The sequence below is a fragment of the Myxozyma melibiosi genome (assembly GCF_037950935.1).
Source record: "Myxozyma melibiosi strain Phaff 52-87 chromosome Unknown BZA70scaffold_2, whole genome shotgun sequence".
Classification (NCBI taxonomy): domain Eukaryota; kingdom Fungi; phylum Ascomycota; class Lipomycetes; order Lipomycetales; family Lipomycetaceae; genus Myxozyma; species Myxozyma melibiosi.
In genome coordinates, this window is record NW_027042916.1 from 534065 (window position 1) to 552500 (window position 18436).

Genomic DNA, 18436 nt, shown 5'->3' on the forward strand with positions numbered 1-18436 from the left:
TATGTTTTATTCAGAGGATCTTGGTCTTAATTGAGAAACCGAAATAGAAATAGAAGAAAAGAAGAGGAGGAAGAAATGGCAGACTTGAAGCTATCGGAGGTTGACAAGCTGCAGACGAAGGAGTACTGGGTGAGTCAAAAGTCCCTCTCGAGCGACATCTCATCTCATCTCACCTTGACTGCTTTCTAACAAGTTGTTGGCGTACAGGATACAAGATACCAGAAAGACGGAGAAGCAAAGACGTTCGACTGGTTCAAGACATTTAAGGATCTAGAACCGTTTTTTAGGAAGCATATTTCGTGGGATAATGAGGGTACTGGAAGCAGTCTGAAGATCTTAATGCTAGGCTGCGGGAACAGCGTAAGTCTCATCTCTCTTTCTTTTTCTCTGTATTTTATTCATTCGACTTACGAGGCGCTTTTTCTGCAGACACTATCAAAAGATCTCTACGACTCCGGTCTGAAAAACATCACCAACGTTGACTACTCTGACGTCTGCATCGCGCAAATGGCAGAACTGCACAAGGACCAGCCCGAGATGACGTGGCATGTGATGGATGTGAGGGACATGAAGGAGTTCAAGGACGGAGAGTTTGACATTGCTATTGATAAGGTAAGGTGTATTGTGGAGATATTATGTTGCTATTTGCTAATTTGGTAATCTGCGGGTTTAGGGAACACTCGATGCATTCCTGAGCTATACCGGATCGATCTGGACTATCCCTGAAGACATCAAAGAGTCGGCATTGAAGTACATGGACGAGGTGAGCTAGTCCTAGAGCATCTTCTCATCTTGATATCGATCAAGCACTGCTAACAACCTCAACAGACGAACCGAGTCCTAAAACCAACCGGCCGGATGCTTTACATCTCGTACCGGCAACCGCATTTCGCGCGGCTAATAATAGATCGGCCGTACTGGAAGATGGAGACGGAGACGCTGTCGGATTCGAGCGGGTCGTTTGACTATTTTGGCTATGTGCTGCAAAAGTAGAATGTAGTTGAATAGACTGGATTGGATCATCGAAGTCGGAAATCAATGGACTCGTAGTCGCTCTCGTCCTGTAGATCTTGTCAGCACGCTTTTACTAAACGAGAGAGACGAAAGTGACCTACCTCGTGCTGCGGTACAGCAGCAGACTGCTCAGGTGAGGGGCTTGCGTTCGTCTGCTCCGCCTCAGCATCGGAAAAGTCCTCCTCGGAATCGTCTTCATAGGTAGGCGTATTCCAGTGGTCACCTTCAAGCGGCTCATTGCGCAAGATCTCGCGCCATGCTATTTCGGGCGCGATATCTGCAGCCTTGGGCGGTGGGTTGACAATGGCGTCTGGAAGCGGCTTCTGCAATGCAGTGGCCTGCGCGAGATCGAGGATGACTGCTAGTGTGGAAATGGTGTTCTGCAGAGAGATATGAGTATGAGTATGAATATGAGTATTTAGTAAAAGCCGGTACACACCTCCGAATCGACGGTGAAGAGCAGATCAAGTCTCTCTTTGAGCGCGTCGCTGAGATCGTCGCGAGCCACGACGCTGTATTTTTCAACAAGTCTACCTGATGTTAGGCCAACCCAGTACAATATCCATCAGCAGACTACACACCCATACGCACGTTCGCGTACCGCGTCTTTGTCTGGCGAGCGGTACTTTGTCTCTGCGGTGGCGATGGCGCGGTCGCGTACACGCTTGAACGCGCGAGGATGCGAGGTCTAGTATTCACGTACACGTACGTCAGTCGCAGTACACACACACACACACACGCACAGCAGCAGCGCAGCACTGGCTCACCTGCGATATCCCAGCCAAACGTCCAACAAGCTCCGCGATCTGGCGACGCGCGGCCGCGGCCGGGGTGTGGTCCATACTCGGGCGGTGGTTGGCGAAGGGTAAACAAACCCGCTCGGAGCAGAGACAAAGGCAACGCGGCCCCTGAGCGTCGAAAGCTTAACTCGACCGCTGACGTAACCTCGCGAAGGATCTCGGCTCCGACGAGTTGCTGCAGGCGACCGGCCGAGAGCTGGTTTGGCTGCTGTTGTTGTTGTTTGCACAGAAATACAAGAGTCTTCTTACTCTTCTTCATATCTTCATCTTCTTCTTCTTATCTTCTCTGCTCTGCAGGACAGTGACTCAGACACAAACCCCTCCTCCCCGTCAGCGCTGTCAATCCCTCTGCGTCTTCCTCGACTCAGCCATTAAAAAACCCGCACCGCTCTCAACCGCAAACCACTCCACTCGCTCTCCTCCCCCAATCGCGCCTCCTCCACACGCAATCTCCCGACTGCCTCCTGCTCAAGCTCCCGTCTCCCTGTCCGCTACGGCTTTTGTACTGTTGCCGTCATGAGGCTGACTCAGCGGGCGCGGCTGTGGGCGCGGACACCCGTCTTGACACTTGTCGCCCTGGTCTCCGTCGCCGCCCTGATACTCCTCCTCCATCGTCCAGAGTCTGCCGCCGAAGAAACCACTGCTGCCGCCGCGGCCGGCACGAAAAAGGCAGCGCCCGTGACCGCCTTCAGAGGCGACCAGCTTCCCGAGTATCTCGGCGCGACGCCAGAAAAGCTCGCAGTCAAGAATGTGATCACCAGCAATCCCCTGCTCGACGACGTCGACGAGCCTGTCGGCATCCTGACGCGCGCAACTGACGACGCGCCGCGTGCGAACGCTACCCTGCTCGTTCTCGTGCGCAATAACGAGCTCAAGGGACTGCTCGGCACCATGCGCGACGTCGAGCGCACGTTCAACTCCAAGTTCAACTACCCATGGACTTTCTTTAACGACAAACCCTTCTCGGACGTGTTCAAAAGGCAGGTGCGGGCCGCCACAAAAGCCGAGTGCAGGTTCGAGACGATCCCGAGAGAACACTGGGACACGCCCGAGTGGATCAACAACGACATCACCGAGGTCTCAAACAAGATCCTCGTCGAAGACAACATCATGTACGCCCAGATGGGCAGCTACCACCGCATGTGTCGATGGAACTCCGGCATGTTTTACAAGCACCCCGCGCTCAAGGACGTGCGCTGGTACTGGCGCGTCGAGCCAAACACGCGCTATTTCTGCAGCATAGACTACGACGTCTTCCGCTACATGGAGGACAACGACAAGACCTACGGCTACGTCATCAACATCTACGACGCCCCGCAAAGCATACGAACGCTGTGGCCGACGACGCTCGAGTTCGTCGCAAAACACCCAGAGTACCTGCACCCCAACAACTCCCTCGCCTGGCTCGTCGACGGCAACTCCCGCCCGAACCACCACCGCATCGCAAACGGCTACTCGACATGCCATTTCTGGAGCAACTTTGAGATCGGAGACATGAACTTCTTCAGATCAGAAGCCTACGATAAGTACTTTGAGTACCTCGATCAGGCCGGCGGCTTCTTTTACGAGCGCTGGGGCGACGCCCCGGTGCACAGCGTCGGCCTCGGTCTGTTCCTCGACCAGAGCAAGATCCACTGGTTCAAGGACATCGGCTACCTCCACCAGCCCTACTACAACTGTCCTTCATCAAACAAATGCCGCGGCTGCAAAGCAGGCCGCTTCGTCACCACGCCGAGCATGAACCCCGAGAACTGCATCAACAATTTCTTCAAATACGCCCATGCGGACTAGTTATCTCTGCAGCACTCTCGGTCCTGCATCCATCATTCGCCTTCATCATCTTCCTCATCCTCGTCATCTTCATGTCCCATATCCGTTCCTCATAATATCCACATATATATATTTATACTTTTCTTCCTTCCCTGTACTCGCTTTGCTTAGGGCGTTTGTAAAATATATGATCTCCATGCTCTCCCAGTCATGGTTTCATTGGCCCTCGTTTTCATATCGACATCTTTCTTCACATCTCTTTTCTCTCGCTTGCCTTGTCTTTGTTGTTTGTTGTTTAATAGGTTGTATCTAGAGTTGTGTGCGCGTGGTGGGGTGGGGAGTGTATGCGTGTGTGTGTTTTTGAATATTCAATGGAGAGAGCATTCGCTGTCTGGTCCTAAGCTTCTACACTATAGAACCAACAAAACTAATCCTACGAGTCTACAACCTCATATAAACGACGAAAAAGAGAAATTGTTCAGAAAACTACTTACAAGAACCAAATATAAAATAAAACATAAAAAATCAAACCATTGATGCAGGATTTGCAATCATAGTAGCAACGTGCTACACCTTTAATCATTTTCGCGCGCTCCCCTCTCCGCCCTTCTTCTTAAATCAGACGGGAGGCTAGGGAATAAATCGCGGCTCGACTCATTCACATACAAAACATAAATCAGATTCCTCATATAGAGTAAAAAATCCTGGTAGCATGCGCCTTTGGACCTGGACCAGAACACCTTACCTTCCTTTCATATAAATGGCTAGTACCTTTAGCCATATGACGTTGGAAAAGCAAACATGACATATCATGAAAACAAAACAAAACAAAACAAACAAAAACAAAAACAGAAACGAATTCAGTGCCAAAGTGCCACAATCATGTCACTATAGCAAAATTGAACTTCTAGACTTCGGGCCAACGCTCGCGCAACCCTTCCAGCCATCTAGCGTAAAGCAGCTGCTCGATCTGCGACCTCTTTGGAATGATCGGCAGCGTCTTTTGCACTCCGGATTCCTTCCCCTGAGAACTAGACGAATTCGAGGACGCCACGCTCGATGACCTACTCGTTCGTGTCGAGCTCTTGACACTATCATCATGCTGCTCTTTCGGTTCGACAAATACAGAACTCAACTGCTCATGGGCCTGAATTTTCGAGATTATAGTCTTCATAATCCAGAACTCCGCCTCGGGATCACAAGCGTCCAAAGCTTTCCACGCACTCGAGAACTTGTTTGCCGCATCGAGCTCGGCTGCGCTCACGCCGGGCTTCAGCTCGATCTTCTCGACCACGCCTTCAACAGCCTCTGAAAACAATAGCCTTCCGTATCTGGCCTTGTCCGACAGGGCAAGAACGGGAAGTGGTGCATTCTCCTCGCTTGGCTTGTCCCGTAGCGCTGACGATACTTCATTTGACAGGACATTTGCAGCATTCGGTGCTTCTCGCAGGTGCTGTCGTGGTTTGAGCGTACGTTGTCGACTAGAGCTAAACGTTAGCAGCTATACGATACACATCCTCAAAAAATAAATACTAAAACTCACTCCGAATCTATGCGCATAGAAGACTGAAGTATGGATCTCCGGGAATCCTTATGACTGCTTCTAGCTCGGATAGTACGATGTCGGTCTTCATCAGAATTAGACGATGAGACGCTCATCCGACCCAGCTGTTCGGAAATACTAGCTGCCGCACCGACCGATCTCTGCGAAGAGTTTTGCGTGTGAGCCCGGTCGCGACGATACAGCGACGGATTCTGCCGCGCGACCTTTTCTATCGAAATCTCGTCCGTGATCTCGTTCTCCGACACTTGCACTGCCTGCTGAGGCGGCTTATCTACCGTGAACGACCACTCGTCGACGGTTCCGTCTACCAACGAGCTAATTGTTCCTCTGTATGTTATTGTTAGTCAAGTTTGCCCAATAATTTGCTGCTGAACTCTGTATACGCACATTGTCTCTTCGTAAAGCTTGGGCTTTGGACGGTCTACTCTTCGTCCCTCCCACACTTCTTTGCGATTTATAAGCGCTCGGAGATCAATTGGGTTGCCGACATTTCTAAAAAACTTGTGTCTGAGCAGTTGTTTTGCTAAACAGAGAATGAAGTTAGCTGCTGCATAGATGCTATATGGAACTAGGGTCTGCACACCTGACGGTCGTCGTGTATGGTCTTTGATCAAGCACTGAGCTACGAAATCTTTAAACTCCTTGCTAAATTTTCCCTCCAGTACAGGTGGCTGCGCTTTCGGAATCAGAAACAGAACCTTCATAGGATGGTACTCGGACAGCGGTGGTTCTCCTCGGGCGAGTTCGATAGCAGTGATGCCGAGTGACCAGATATCAGCCTTGAAATCATAGGCTTCCTGTCTGATCACCTCCGGGGCCATCCAAAAGGGCGTGCCCACAAAGGTATTTCTTCGTGATAGATTATTCGATAATTGAGCGGCGACGCCGAAGTCGGCTATATCAAAACAAAAGCAAAGTGTTAGGGGTACGAGAACTCAAAGCTGAATCTGTGATCTGTGCGCAGTAGACATACCTAGTTTCACATCGCCGTCGGACGAAAGTAGGATATTCGCGGCTATAGTTTTTGATCAGTATATTTGAGATGAGATGGATTGTAGGTTGATTGATCGCGCGTACCTTTTATATCTCGATGGATCTGTTGATGAATCAAAGAACACGTCAGCACAAGTGATTTCGCGTAGGCAGGAAAAAACGCAGATACGCATTAAAAAAAAGGGGGAGTAAGGGGGACCCACCTTTCCGTTGCTATGCAAATATGCGAGACCGATCAACAGTTCCTTGCAAACGATGGCAATTTGCTGCTCTGTAAAAGGGCCGGGTTTGAGTAGGTCCAAGGCGGATCCACCGGCGAGATACTCCATGACTGCGAGAGGAAGCTAATTAGAGATCTGATCTGAGACCAGCCGGACAACTAAAAATAAGAAACATACCGATCCAAAGCTTGTATCGGTTAACAAAGCAGCCTGTAAGAATCGGATACAGTGGTTAGAATCAGATACCAATCAGCTTGTACTGAAGCGTCGCGGAAGTGGCTAACCGTAGTATTTTGTAACATGATTGCTGTCGCAACCGCTGAGCAGCGCGATCTCCATTTGTATTTCTGCGATATCATCTTCACTGGATTCGAGATCGATCTTGCAAGCAAAGAGAATGTCAGTCAGAGTACAACGAGAAGCAAAAGATCGGCGGTACTGACTTGTTTTATTGCGACGATATCGCCTGTCTCCCTATGAGATCAAAGACTGCGGTTAGTATCCAGTATCGTAGCCACAGCGTACGCGACCAAAGCAGACACATAAACAAAGACAAAGAAGAAAGACGGACTTGTATATGGCCCGGTAGACAACGCCGAAGCTGCCATTGCCTAGCTGCTCGAGCAGCATAAACTGATCGGCAGACAGCGCCCGGGGGACGACGGCTGACGACATGGGGATGGCGGAAGCTTTAGGCGAGTGTGATTGCCGGCCTCATGCACGGCATACGACGGGCCGGGAAGAGCAGGAAGAGGAGATCAGGAGGGGGAGAGGGTGGTGGAGGAGGAGAATGGGAGGGAAAGAGAGAGAAGAGCGGGATGGGAAGGAAGGGGAGGCTTGCGAGAGAGGAAGTTATAAGATGGAAAGAAGTAAACAAGAGAGCTTTATTAAGATTCTTCCGTCCGCAGGTCCGACTCCGACCAACGCGGCCCAAAACCAAACTTCAAACTTCAATTATGACAAAAACGCACGTCCCTGAGCTTTTTCTTACTTTTCTGCCTTCAGTCCTTCGGTTTATGTTGGCTGTTTATCCTCATCGCCGCCCAGCAAATTGGCCGCCTTCTAATTTACCTGACCGCCACTGAACTTGTTCTTGCTTTGGCACCGGCATCTCCCGCCGTGCCCGCCCGCACCTAACAACAAAACAACCAAACAGCCCACCAACCAGGGCTCGCGCATTCTCCGTAACCCAAACATTCCAAGTCCTTGTTTCTGCCACTTCGTGCCGGAATCTCGGACCCAGCTGCTGATCCGGTGTGACCGCGACGCTGCTGCGCTATTCCAATTCGGGCACTTGCTAAACATTCCTGTCGCGTGCGGACCGTTTTCAGGGGGTTTCTCTTCTGTGCCGCACGCATCTACGTCATCTGCGCCGAAGCGTATTTCGGTCACGTGTATGTAAGCGGTGAGTGGGGTTTGTGGTAATTGGGAATCTGGGTCTACCACAACTTGCGCAGAGCAAAACCAAAATCTTACCAAAGCCATTGCTGCTCTTCTCATCCTCACAACCGCGAAATGGCCGAAGAGATCTCTCTCTCGCTCGAGGAGACAAACAAGCGGCGCATAGAGCTCGGTCTCCGCCCGATTCCAACCGACAGCAGCAGCAGCACTCCGACAGAGTCAGCAAAGGAGCCCCGCGCTGCCGCCACTGGAGATTCTCTCGATGAATCGTCGCTTTCGATCGAAGACACAAACAAGCTCCGTATCAAGCTTGGGCTGCGGCCGATTCCCGTGCCTGGAGACGATGCGTCTGCGGGAGATTCCGCTCCAGCGCCTGATTCGGACGAGCAGGCGCTGGCGAACTGGAAGGCTAAATATGAACAAGAGCGGATGCTGGCTGATGCCGAGGCGGCGCGGAAACGGATCCAGAAATCGAAGGAGCGGATCGAGAGATTGCGGTTCCTAGATGGCAAGGGATTGGGTGACGAAGATGATGCCGACGATGTCGACGCCAAGAGCTGGGTCAAGAAGGCAAAGAAGAAGTTCAAGATCTCCGTGCCTGCAGACGAGGAGGAAGAAGAGGAGTCAAAGCCTGAGTATTCGGCGAGCGATTTGCGAGGGCTTAAAGTCGGGCATGATCTTGCTGATATCGCTGGTCAGGAAGAAGTGATCTTGACGCTGAAAGACAGCAATGTCTTGGACGATGCGGGTACGTATTCAAATATTATCTTTGCCAATCTACTTCATCACTAACTCTTTTTGGAAAAACAGAAGACGAACTTGTATCACAAGCTCTCGAAGAAAAAGCAAAGCTGGCAAAGAACATTGAAAGCCGCAAGCGAAAGGCAAAATACTCTGGCTTTGAAGACGAAGACGACGGCAAGTCCGGCGTGCTGAGCAGGTACGAGGAAGCGCTCGAAGAGGACTCCGGCGTGAGTTCGAGCAAGAAATTCTTTACACTCGATAGCGAGGTCATTTCGCTGGAAAACAAAATCATGAGCGCGGACCAGGTCAAGCAAAAAGCTGCGGACGAGGCGAATCCGGGAAAGATCAGGGTGTCACTGGATTATGATATCCCGGTCACGACGAGCTCGGATTACATGCCTGCGGAGCCTGTCAAGATGAAGAAGCCAAAGAAAGCAAAGAAGGGGTCAAAGAATGGTCGGCGGCGCCAGCGCGACGAAGACGACGACGAAGCAACCGTGCGGGACGGCGATAACGACGTCGTGATGCCGGATATGGAAGGCGACATCATTGAGCAAGACGACGAAGATCTGCAAGCGCTGCTAACGAAGCAACGACGGGCGATCCAGAAAAAGAAAAAAGCACAGTTCATCACGCCCGAGATGCTCGCGCAGTCCATACGCGAACAGTCAGCAGCGGCAGCCGGCGTTGAAGATGAACCCGCCGCAGGCGAGGGCGGCGAGCTGGTTATCGACGATATGACTGAGTTTGTGGGTACGGTCGGCAACAGTCTTGCGGACGAGGAAGCGGATCGGCAAAGGCTTGAGAAGATGGCTGCCGAAGGTCTGGCAGAGCAGCAGGAGACGGTGGTCAAAGACGAGGACGACGACGTCAAGATGGAAAACGCCGACCCTTACCTTGAAAGCTCTCACATCAAGGAAGAGGAGAAAGATGGTAACGCTAGTGACAAGGACGCTGAAGACGACGACGACGTACCCACCGGTCTTGGCGACGAACCCGAAATCTCAGTAGGCCTAGGCGCCACGCTCTCGATGCTCCGCTCGCGCGGTCTGCTCAAGACCCCCGACGCACAAGACCTCGAGCGCCAACGGATCCAGCGCGAGAACCTGCAGTTCAAAGCCGAGATGGCGCGGCGTCGCGCGCTGGCGGAGGTCGAGCTGAAGGCGCAGCGCGAAGCGGACCGGCGGAGCGGCAAGTACGACGGCCTGACGCAGCGGGAGCGCGAGGACGCGGCGCAGCGGGAGAACACTGCGCGGCAGATCCAGGAAGGACGGGATGCGATGAAGCGGTTTAAGGATTACAAGCCGGACGTGAAGCTGGAGTATAAGGATGAGTTTGGTCGGACGATGACGACGAAGGAGGCGTTTAAGCATCTGTCGCATCAGTTCCATGGCAAGGGCTCAGGAAAGCAAAAGACGGAGAAGAAATTGAAGAAGATTGCGGACGAGCGCAAGAAGGAGAGTAAATCCCTTTTCTCATAATCTCCCTCGCGAAAGAGACGTTTGATCTGGCCTTATCATCTCTTGACTGACCGAAATGAGAGAAGTGATCAGTTATCTTAGCAGCCGGTCCAACTATTCGCAGCGCCGGAGAAAGAATCAAAAGGTATTTCATCTCTATCTCTTTTTTCGAGACGAAAGAAAAGATAATATCGGTTCTCCCGTTTCATTCTACTATAGTCATTGCTGCGTCGTCAATTCTGCTCTTTTCCAGCAGTTTTTTCTTTTTCTATTCTTCTGCCTGTGTCGCTGGTGGGGTAAGTATATTGTACATTAAGGTGGGTGTAGTTTGTCGTTTACGGATCTCGTGTATCTACAAATAATAAATCGGCTGGATCATAGAAACTGTTCAGATCATAAAGGACGAGAGGTAAATGATAAGCCAGTTAGCATATACCCCCGTCCTGTTCTGTATTATTTCCCGAAAACGGGAGAACAATCAATCAACGTGGATAAAAGAAAGTAAGAAAAATATCTAAAAGAGGAAGGAGAAAAATGAGAAAAGAAGGACCGATTTTCGTTTGGCCGGATCGTAAAACATTGCATGTTTCTTGAGCTTTTTCGTATATATTTGCAAGCATTGCAGTGTTCACGCTCGGTTGAGTTGGTGGTGTAATGCAGGAATTACTTATTTGGTGACGGCGTAGATGGACTCGGCAAGGCGACTAAACAAAGATGTTAGAAATGAATACTATGCAGGGCAAGGTGTGAAGAAGAAAAGACATACGTGACGTTCTTCGACGTGACACCGGCCATCGAGATACGGCCGTCGCGGGTGAGGTAGACAGAGTGCTCGGTGCGGAGCGTGTCGACCTGCTCAGGGGTCAGGCCCGAGTAGCAAAACATGCCGATCTGGGAGGTGATGTGCGACCAGTCGCGGGGCGAGCCGAGCTTCTCGAGGTTGTCTCTCAACAACGTTCTCATTGAGATGATGCGTTCGGCCATGCCCTTGACCTCGGCCAGCCACTGCGCGTTGAGCTTCTCGTCGCCGAGGATCTCGGCCGCGATGCGCGCGCCGTGCACGGGCGGGTTCGAGTAGAGCGGGCGCACGGTGATCTTGACCTGCGAGTCGACGCGCTTCTTCTCCTCGGGCGAGGCGGTGACGAGCGAGAAGGCGCCGACACGCTCGCCGTAGAGACCCATGTTCTTGGCGAACGACTGCGCGAGCACGAGCTCAAAGTCCTGCTCGACAAAGTATCGGAGCGCGAAGGCGTCCTTGTCGGCGTCGCCCGAGGCGAAGCCCTGGTAGGCCATATCGAAGAACGGGAAGAGCTCGTTCTTCTTCATGACCTCGGCGATCATCTTCCACTGCTCAGGGGTAGGATCGACACCGGTCGGGTTGTGAGCGCAGGCGTGGAGGAGGACCATCGACTTCTTGGGGATGGTGTTGAGGTCCTCGAGGAGTCCGTCGATGTCGAGCGAGATCGTGCTCTTGTCGTAGTAGCGGTAGGTCTGGACCTCGAGGCCAGAGTCGCGGAAGACGGCGCCGTGGTTGGCCCAGGTAGGGTTGGGCACGTAGATGGTCTTGCCGTGCGGGTACCACTTTGCGAGGAACTCGCCTCCGATTCGGAGCGCGCCGGTGCCGGAGATGGACTGCGTGATCATGAGACGGTCCTCCTTGATCGCCTTGGACTCGGGCGAGTAGGCAAGAGTAGCGGCGTGCTTGGTGAAGGCAGGGACACCGGTGATGCCGGCGTACTCCTTGTCGAGCATCTGCTGGATGAGACGGAGCTCGGCCTCCTTCACCGACGGCAGGACGTAGGGCTTTCCGGCATCGTCACGGTAAGCACCAACACCTACGCAATCAGGTTAGCAGATACAAGAGATGTAGAATGGTAGAAGACGATATGTACCCAAGTTAATCTTCTCAGCAAAAGAATCGGCCTTGAAAGCCTCGGTAATGCCTGCGCGAGAAGAGGTTAGTCACATGCGGAACAGGAATGGTTTATAAAAAAGCATTGTAGAGGACAGCATACCGAGGATGGCATCGGGAGGACCCTGGGGGATTTTGGCAAACTAGGAGAAGGGGACGTTAGCGATTCCGACCGGAGGAAAGGAAGAAGCGGTCTAGACACGACGCAGGACGGAACGAGAAGCGCGCACACGCGGTGGTAAATTCGTGATCCGGAAGCGCGTGCGACGAGCGTCGAGATCAATTGCGCGGCGCAGAGGAGTCTGGGCGCCGGTCCTGCGAGTGCAGGTGATCCGAAGAAGAGACGGAGCGCGGCAGAGGCAGGAGAGGGCGGCAGGGAGAGGGAGAGAGGGGGGAATGGACATACGACCGAGTTTGAACGCCGAGCGACCGAGGCGAGTGGAGAGATCAAGCCGAGACGCAGACGAGGGGAGGCTACTGCGCGGGCTGCGGCGACGGAGGCTCTACGGGCGAGGATGTTTGACATTGCAGTGAAGAGAGGATGAGGAAGATGCAGAAGAGGAGGAGGACGAGGGTGGTGAAGGAGGAGGAGGAGGGGCAGCGGGCAGGAAGAGGGAAAAGCGGGGTTCTTGTAGGCTGATTGAAGGATGGTTCGGAGACCGAGAGCTCAGCTTGCGGACTGCAGAAGGTTACCCGCCCGAGTCTTCCGTGCGCCGAGATTTCCCGGTCCCGCACGACTCATTGAGGCAGCGTGGGGCACCTACCCGGCGCACACGGACAATTAAAACAGAAGGAGCTGGGAGAGACCGGCATTGTTCTCACCCGGTTTATTATCGCGGCGGACAGCAGGACCGCGAAGAGGCCAGGCGGAGGGAGAGGAGGAGGAGGAAGAGCGCTGAACAGCGTGGACGGAGGAGGGGAGCAAAAGGGTTTATCGCCGAGACTCGCCTATATGCCGGTGCCGGTGCCGGTGCTGGAGGAGGACTGCGGGTGGCCCAAAGGAGAGTCGATAATTGATAATTTATTCTACTTTTGTCTTCTTTTATCCGGTCAGATCGAGGATCGTAGAGACCGCAGTTGGTTGTTGCTGTTGTCGTTGTTGTTGTTGTAGTAGTAGTGTGCTGTAGTCTACTGTAGTCTATCGTATTCTGTTGCAGTCACATTACTGCCCATTGCTTTTGGCATTACTATCCAGTGCTCTCTTCCGAACTCGCGATCCCATCCGCTCGATGGTGTAGTCTCGACGGACAATCCCGTATTATGTCATCTCTTACACACCCAACCTTAAATCGACCTACAGGAGCCGCAGTCAATTCAACATTTTACTCTACCACAGCACTCAATAACCATAGCCATCCAACAATGCTGCCACAGCTGTCCTCAGACTCAATAAAGTACGTCACCGCCGGTCTTGCGGGTTTTGTCCTTGGTGCGGCAATCTGCTCGAGAACGCTGCTGGCTCCTGCTGCGTCTGCAAAGCATCGGTCTAAGCGGTCAAAGCGAAAAACTGTCACTGAATCGGAGAAGGAGGAAGAGGATGAAGAGGAGGACGACGACGACGACGAAGAGTACACCGATGACGACTCAGACTATGACAGCGAAAGTGCCCCCGACAACATCAAAGACGCTTCTCCTTTCGACATGTTTGTCGAACACAAAATGGTTCGTCCAAGCCCCTCGACTATCCCTCCGCACACATACTAACCCCTCTTCCAGATCCTCGTCGTCCGAACCGACCTCGGCATGACCAAAGGAAAAGCTGCCGCGCAATGCTGCCACGCTGCCCTCGGCTGCTACAAGCGCGCGAGCATGAGCATCCCCAACACCGTCCGCATATGGGAACGCAGCGGGCAACCTAAAATTACCGTCCAGACCAAGGGCGAGGACTCGTTGCTGCTTCTCCAGGCTCTGGCCGAGTCCGTCGGTATTACGCACTGTCTCATCCACGACGCGGGAAGGACGCAGATCGCGGCTGGGTCGGCTACTGTTCTTGGACTCGGCCCGGCACCGAAGAATAAGCTCGATCAGATCACTGGTGATCTCAAGCTCTACTAGACTTTTAAACCGCAATATGTACGATAGTCACGAAACCCACCAAAAGCATTTCAATCAGATAATATCAGAAATCATATTCATGCAGCATATATATCTTCTACTAAATTCTCTATTTTACATAAGCCCGCTGCCAAACCGGTGCTTGTCGTCTGCCTTGACGCCAAACCTCGGTCCGGCCTTGAACAGGCGCGGGAAATGCTTCGATCCCCACTTGACGATCGGCGGAGTGATTGCTGCCGCCAGAGGGATGCGGAAGACGAGTAGACTCTTGTGGATGCCGTACGCAATCACGAGCTCAGTCCATATTGAGGCCTTGTGGGCTTTAGCGGCCGCGTCGGAGCCTGGTAGCGGAGTGACGATGTCCTGTGCTTCTAGAAGACGAATAACACTCTCGGTTAGTTTCAAATCAACAGAAAATAAAGATAAACTCAAACATACTCTCTTTTGCCAGCCCAGCCTTAACCAAAGCATCTCGAATCTTCGAAGTAACCGGTTCGAGGAACTCAACAACCGTATCCTCCAACTCGCCAATCTTCTCCTGCCCAAGCATATGCACAACCAGAAAACACACCGGATAATCCAAAACCGAGAGACCGAGATAAATCCAGACGATCGGCCAGCCGTACTTCTTCGTCAGCTGCTTCAGGCGCGACTCTTTCTTCGCCGCCGGCGGCGGCGCCTGCTTCTTTGCTGCCTCGGGCGCCTTCGTCGAGTTGAATCGTACGCGACCTGCTCTTTGCAGCGCGGCGTTCTCACCAGTCGGTCCGCCCAGCGGTCGCGATAACAGATTCCTGCTCATACTCACGAGCCGGAACAGCGCACGCGAGGAACGCGCGCCGAGCACGGCCGAAAACGGCGCGGCAGGTAGACTGCTCTTCGCCGCCGCCGACGAGGAAAACGATGACGAGAGCAACGGCTGTGATCTGCGGTTACAGCGCATGATCTGTGGTAGAATGCGCGCAGACTGGCATTGTAGCTGACTAGGCCGGTAGACGAGTCTCCTAATCGCCAAAGCTGAAGACATTTTCCGAGTTGCTTGATTTGTAAATTAAAGCAGAAATTCCACAAGGCAAAGACTGAAAATAGTCTGGTTTCCCCTTTATATCGAGATATTTGGGTTGGAGCTGATGCAATTTGATCCGATTCGGGTGGGCTTTGGATGATTTCGTCAGGAAGATGGAAGGCTGCTGACGGACGTGATTGAAGTTAGCATAAGGTTAGAGGTTTATACCCTCCCTTTCAAACCGCCCTTTGATTTCACAACTTGTCCTGATCAAAAACGTGGTTTTATAAAAAAGAAATAGTATTAAATATTAGTAAATTATACTAAGACTAGAACTAAACTACACCAATACAGTGTACACAATGCAAATACAGAACTCTTCAGAGCAACCGAAAATCCCCAAGAAAATGAACACAGCAGAGAAAATTGATCTGGCTGGGTCTGGAATCGAGCGAGTCTGTCTAAACTCTACGCGCCCTTTCTTTGATCTATCCGTATTCTTTCGTTTCGATCTTGATTGTGGGTTTCTGACGTCTTTTTTTTCGTTTTCTATAAGAGGCGAAAATTGAATTGAAACTGTTTGTCTGATTTTTCTTTGTCAAGATGGAGTGAGCGGATGAAAGTCTGGTGGTTGTAATAATCTAAGTTTATATGTGCACTTTCCTTCCAGGATAATATCCACAGCACTTTTTTTATTATTTAAGGGTAGAAAATATTTCTTGTTCATATCTTGCAAGAATTGACCTTATTTTGCAGCAGAAGATTCAATACTGAGCGTGCTACGAAGAGAATGATCATACTGAATTAACTGAACGTCGCCGTCTTAAGCTTCTCAGGAGACATACCGCTAAGCGACTAGGTATCAATTGATTTCCGAGTGTAGTTTTATAGCAGTCTGTTTCTGTAGCGTGTCCTGCTTGGAAAGGCATGGTGGAGTATGATTGATTTAGATAAACCCGAAATGCTTACTCCTCGTCTCTGACCAGTACTCATCTGCGTCTACAAAGACACGCAACTTAAAACGACCGATCGCGATCTTCGCCAGAATATCGAACGAGCCACGCGAAATCTGATGCAGTCTTCTGGACATGACACTAGCAGTAGACTGAACCAAAGAACTGCTGTAGCTGCCAACTACCTCGGATAAATTATGACGTCAGCACCCGTCGCTGTCGGAAGCCCGGCGCCAGCACTTTGCACACAGTAGTAGCACAGCGCTGGCACAGCAGCCGAATCACATGACAGACAGTCGTCGATTAGTAATGCAGCAGACACCCGAGGAGGTTTAGGGGCGTCGGGAGGTTTGAACCCCTCGAGTTTTCAGCAGCGTACAGTGAAGGCAGAACCCCGCGCTCAGGAAATGGGTCTGGTGAATAGCGGCGAGGGCGGTCAAACGGATTTACTCCACAGCACGAGAACGAAGAGCGAACCTGTTCTGTTTCGGTTTTCGGGCTACTGTTTCTGATCGGAGTCGAGACTTGAAGTCTCTTGTTTATTCCCGAACCTACCGTCTGTCTTTATCTCTCTTGGTGGACTCAGCTATCCTCCTGAGATAAAACAGATATTCCGACGAGACACTTTTTTTCTCGAGGTACGCTTGCACTCTTTGTCTTTGCCCTTTCGCAGGTTTTGCATGCATCCGACTCCGTAACTATCTCTAACCTCGTATCTAGACTTGTACACATCTTGAGACTCGAGTGATCTTTTCGGTGCGTGGTTTTAAACTGCTTTGCTGATTTGAGCACATCCACCATCTTCGCCGACTGCTGACCTCGGACTCGGTTTCTCAGCTACGGCGATCAACCTCCAGGACTACCACCCATCACCTTCTAGATCCCCGTCATCACAGTCCTCGACATCATCTGATACACCAACCCACCAATGACGCTAGCCTTGACTTCTGCAAGCAGCAGCGGCAGCGGCAGCGGCAGCAAAAGCGAAGCAGGCACGAGACGAGTGGGAAAATCGCCGTCAGACGCGGGTGCTATCGCGAGTGACTCGGAGGGCGTGGCTACACCCTCGGCTTACTCGACCGAGAATACACGGTCGTACGGGTACATGCTCAAGAGCGGGCTTGCCGGCGGGCTCGCTGGATGCGCGGTATGTCTTGTCTTCATTTTTCGGCCATCACGGGAATTACGTGATGGGATATGTTTTTTGCTGGGTCTGCTGATTTCGATATACTGACGTTCTACGTGAATAGGCCAAGAGTATAATCGCGCCTCTAGACCGAGTGAAGATCCTATTCCAAACCTCGAGCCCGCAATTTGCCAAATTCAGCGGCAAGCGTCTCGGCATCTGGCGCGCAGCACGCGAAATCTACCTCACCGACGGCGTACTCGGCCTGTTCCAAGGCCACTCGGCCACGCTTCTGCGAATTTTCCCCTACGCGGCGATCAAGTTCGTGGCGTACGAGCAGATCCGGTCGGTCCTGATTTCGAGCGCGGACCAGGAAACGAGCATTCGGCGGATGCTGTCGGGGTCGCTTGCGGGCGTGTCGTCGGTGTTTTTCACGTACCCGCTCGAGCTGATCAGGGTGAGGCTGGCGTATGAGACAAGGAGGGATCAGCGGGCGAGTTTTGTGCGGATATGCAAGCAGATTTATTATGAGGGGCCGTTGGCGCGTCCGTCAAAGTCATCAACAACATCAACATCATCAGCATTAAATTCATCGTCATCATCACCATCGGCAACAGCATCATCATCATCAGCATTATCATCATCATCAACAAGAGCATCAACAACATCAACAGCAACAGCGAGCGAATCAGCAGAGACGGTGGTGCGCGCGGGTCGGATCTCGAATTTCTACCGCGGCTTCTCGCCGACGGTGCTCGGCATGCTTCCCTACGCCGGCGTCTCTTTCCTGAGCCACGACAAGATCCACGACATCTTCCGCTCGTCGCTGCTGGCGAAGTACGCGGTGACGAACGGCGAGCAAGCGACGGACCGCAGCGTGCCGCTGCGGACGTGGGCGCAGCTCGTGGCGGGCGGACTGGCGGGGATGATTGCGCAGACGGCGAGTTATCCGCTCGAGGTGATTCGGCGGCGGATGCAGGTGAGCGGGGCGGTTAAGAATTCGCAGGCGGTCGGGATCGGGTCGACTGCGCGGTTGATTTTCCAGCAGCATGGGGCGCGAGGGTTTTTTGTTGGACTGACGATTGGGTATATCAAAGTTATTCCGATGGCGTCGTGTTCTTTCTTTGTTTACGAGCGGATGAAGCATGTGTTGGGCATATAGTATTAAAAACGAAACGTGCTGGGGGTATCGAGAGGTAGATTTAGATGACGTGGTATGAGTTATGGTTGCCAGTTGTATATATGTAATAAAGAGATGTCGCAGATGTGATCCGGTGGAGGAGTATTGAATTGTGATGTGAGAACAGTAGAAGAGATGGATGAGGTGGGCAAGAAAGCCGATAGGTGTATCAATACGAGGAGGCACTTTTCCGGTGTCAGATACCAAGAGAATGAATAGATAGAGCGAAAGAATGAATGG

The 18436-nt window shown here is 52.1% G+C and overlaps 9 protein-coding genes across 9 annotated transcripts; 5 read left to right on the forward strand and 4 right to left on the reverse strand.

Moving 5' to 3' along the window:
* Positions 1 to 75: 75 nt before the first annotated feature.
* Positions 76 to 993, forward strand: BZA70DRAFT_288161 (S-adenosyl-L-methionine-dependent methyltransferase; the record flags this gene model as incomplete). The annotated part of the gene is made up of 5 exons (XM_064914014.1): positions 76 to 129; positions 208 to 360; positions 415 to 612; positions 674 to 763; positions 829 to 993. 5 exons carry the CDS (start codon positions 76 to 78, stop codon positions 991 to 993), a joined length of 660 nt encoding a protein of 219 aa, XP_064769725.1.
* BZA70DRAFT_274881 (uncharacterized protein) lies at positions 612 to 2051 on the reverse strand. Its single transcript, XM_064912047.1, has 5 exons — positions 1782 to 2051; positions 1596 to 1702; positions 1454 to 1544; positions 1116 to 1394; positions 612 to 1061 (listed from the first exon to the last, which is right to left on the reverse strand). Exons 1-5 carry the CDS (start codon positions 1854 to 1856, stop codon positions 1020 to 1022), a joined length of 594 nt encoding a protein of 197 aa, XP_064769726.1. The 5' UTR covers positions 1857 to 2051; the 3' UTR covers positions 612 to 1019.
* Positions 2052 to 4033, forward strand: BZA70DRAFT_274884 (putative alpha-1,2-mannosyltransferase). The gene has a single exon (XM_064912048.1). The coding sequence runs from the start codon at positions 2331 to 2333 to the stop codon at positions 3603 to 3605; it is 1275 nt and encodes a 424-aa protein (XP_064769727.1). The 5' UTR covers positions 2052 to 2330; the 3' UTR covers positions 3606 to 4033.
* On the reverse strand, positions 4034 to 7206 carry BZA70DRAFT_274885 (kinase-like domain-containing protein). The gene is made up of 11 exons (XM_064912049.1): positions 6934 to 7206; positions 6806 to 6836; positions 6647 to 6743; positions 6540 to 6572; positions 6345 to 6472; positions 6226 to 6244; positions 6122 to 6163; positions 5732 to 6043; positions 5536 to 5671; positions 5128 to 5475; positions 4034 to 5065 (listed from the first exon to the last, which is right to left on the reverse strand). Exons 1-11 carry the CDS (start codon positions 7035 to 7037, stop codon positions 4492 to 4494), a joined length of 1824 nt encoding a protein of 607 aa, XP_064769728.1. The 5' UTR covers positions 7038 to 7206; the 3' UTR covers positions 4034 to 4491.
* Positions 7207 to 7839: 633 nt separating this feature from the next.
* Positions 7840 to 10348, forward strand: BZA70DRAFT_294096 (SART-1 protein). The gene is made up of 2 exons (XM_064914429.1): positions 7840 to 8511; positions 8574 to 10348. The coding sequence occupies exons 1-2, from the start codon at positions 7878 to 7880 to the stop codon at positions 9986 to 9988; spliced, it is 2049 nt and encodes a 682-aa protein (XP_064769729.1). The 5' UTR covers positions 7840 to 7877; the 3' UTR covers positions 9989 to 10348.
* A 3-nt stretch (positions 10349 to 10351) lies between these two features.
* BZA70DRAFT_274892 (aspartate aminotransferase) lies at positions 10352 to 12884 on the reverse strand. The gene is made up of 5 exons (XM_064912050.1): positions 12286 to 12884; positions 11983 to 12022; positions 11860 to 11910; positions 10734 to 11802; positions 10352 to 10671 (listed from the first exon to the last, which is right to left on the reverse strand). Exons 1-5 carry the CDS (start codon positions 12403 to 12405, stop codon positions 10635 to 10637), a joined length of 1317 nt encoding a protein of 438 aa, XP_064769730.1. The 5' UTR covers positions 12406 to 12884; the 3' UTR covers positions 10352 to 10634.
* Positions 12885 to 13241: 357 nt separating this feature from the next.
* On the forward strand, positions 13242 to 13934 carry BZA70DRAFT_266117 (peptidyl-tRNA hydrolase PTH2-domain-containing protein; the record flags this gene model as incomplete). Its single annotated transcript, XM_064911006.1, has 2 exons — positions 13242 to 13541; positions 13596 to 13934. 2 exons carry the CDS (start codon positions 13242 to 13244, stop codon positions 13932 to 13934), a joined length of 639 nt encoding a protein of 212 aa, XP_064769731.1.
* Positions 13816 to 15128, reverse strand: BZA70DRAFT_112130 (uncharacterized protein). Its single transcript, XM_064909419.1, has 2 exons — positions 14373 to 15128; positions 13816 to 14305 (listed from the first exon to the last, which is right to left on the reverse strand). Exons 1-2 carry the CDS (start codon positions 14956 to 14958, stop codon positions 14049 to 14051), a joined length of 843 nt encoding a protein of 280 aa, XP_064769732.1. The 5' UTR covers positions 14959 to 15128; the 3' UTR covers positions 13816 to 14048.
* A 1690-nt stretch (positions 15129 to 16818) lies between these two features.
* Positions 16819 to 18178, forward strand: BZA70DRAFT_266119 (mitochondrial carrier domain-containing protein; the record flags this gene model as incomplete). The annotated part of the gene is made up of 2 exons (XM_064911007.1): positions 16819 to 17037; positions 17141 to 18178. The coding sequence occupies 2 exons, from the start codon at positions 16819 to 16821 to the stop codon at positions 18176 to 18178; spliced, it is 1257 nt and encodes a 418-aa protein (XP_064769733.1).
* Positions 18179 to 18436: the final 258 nt, after the last annotated feature.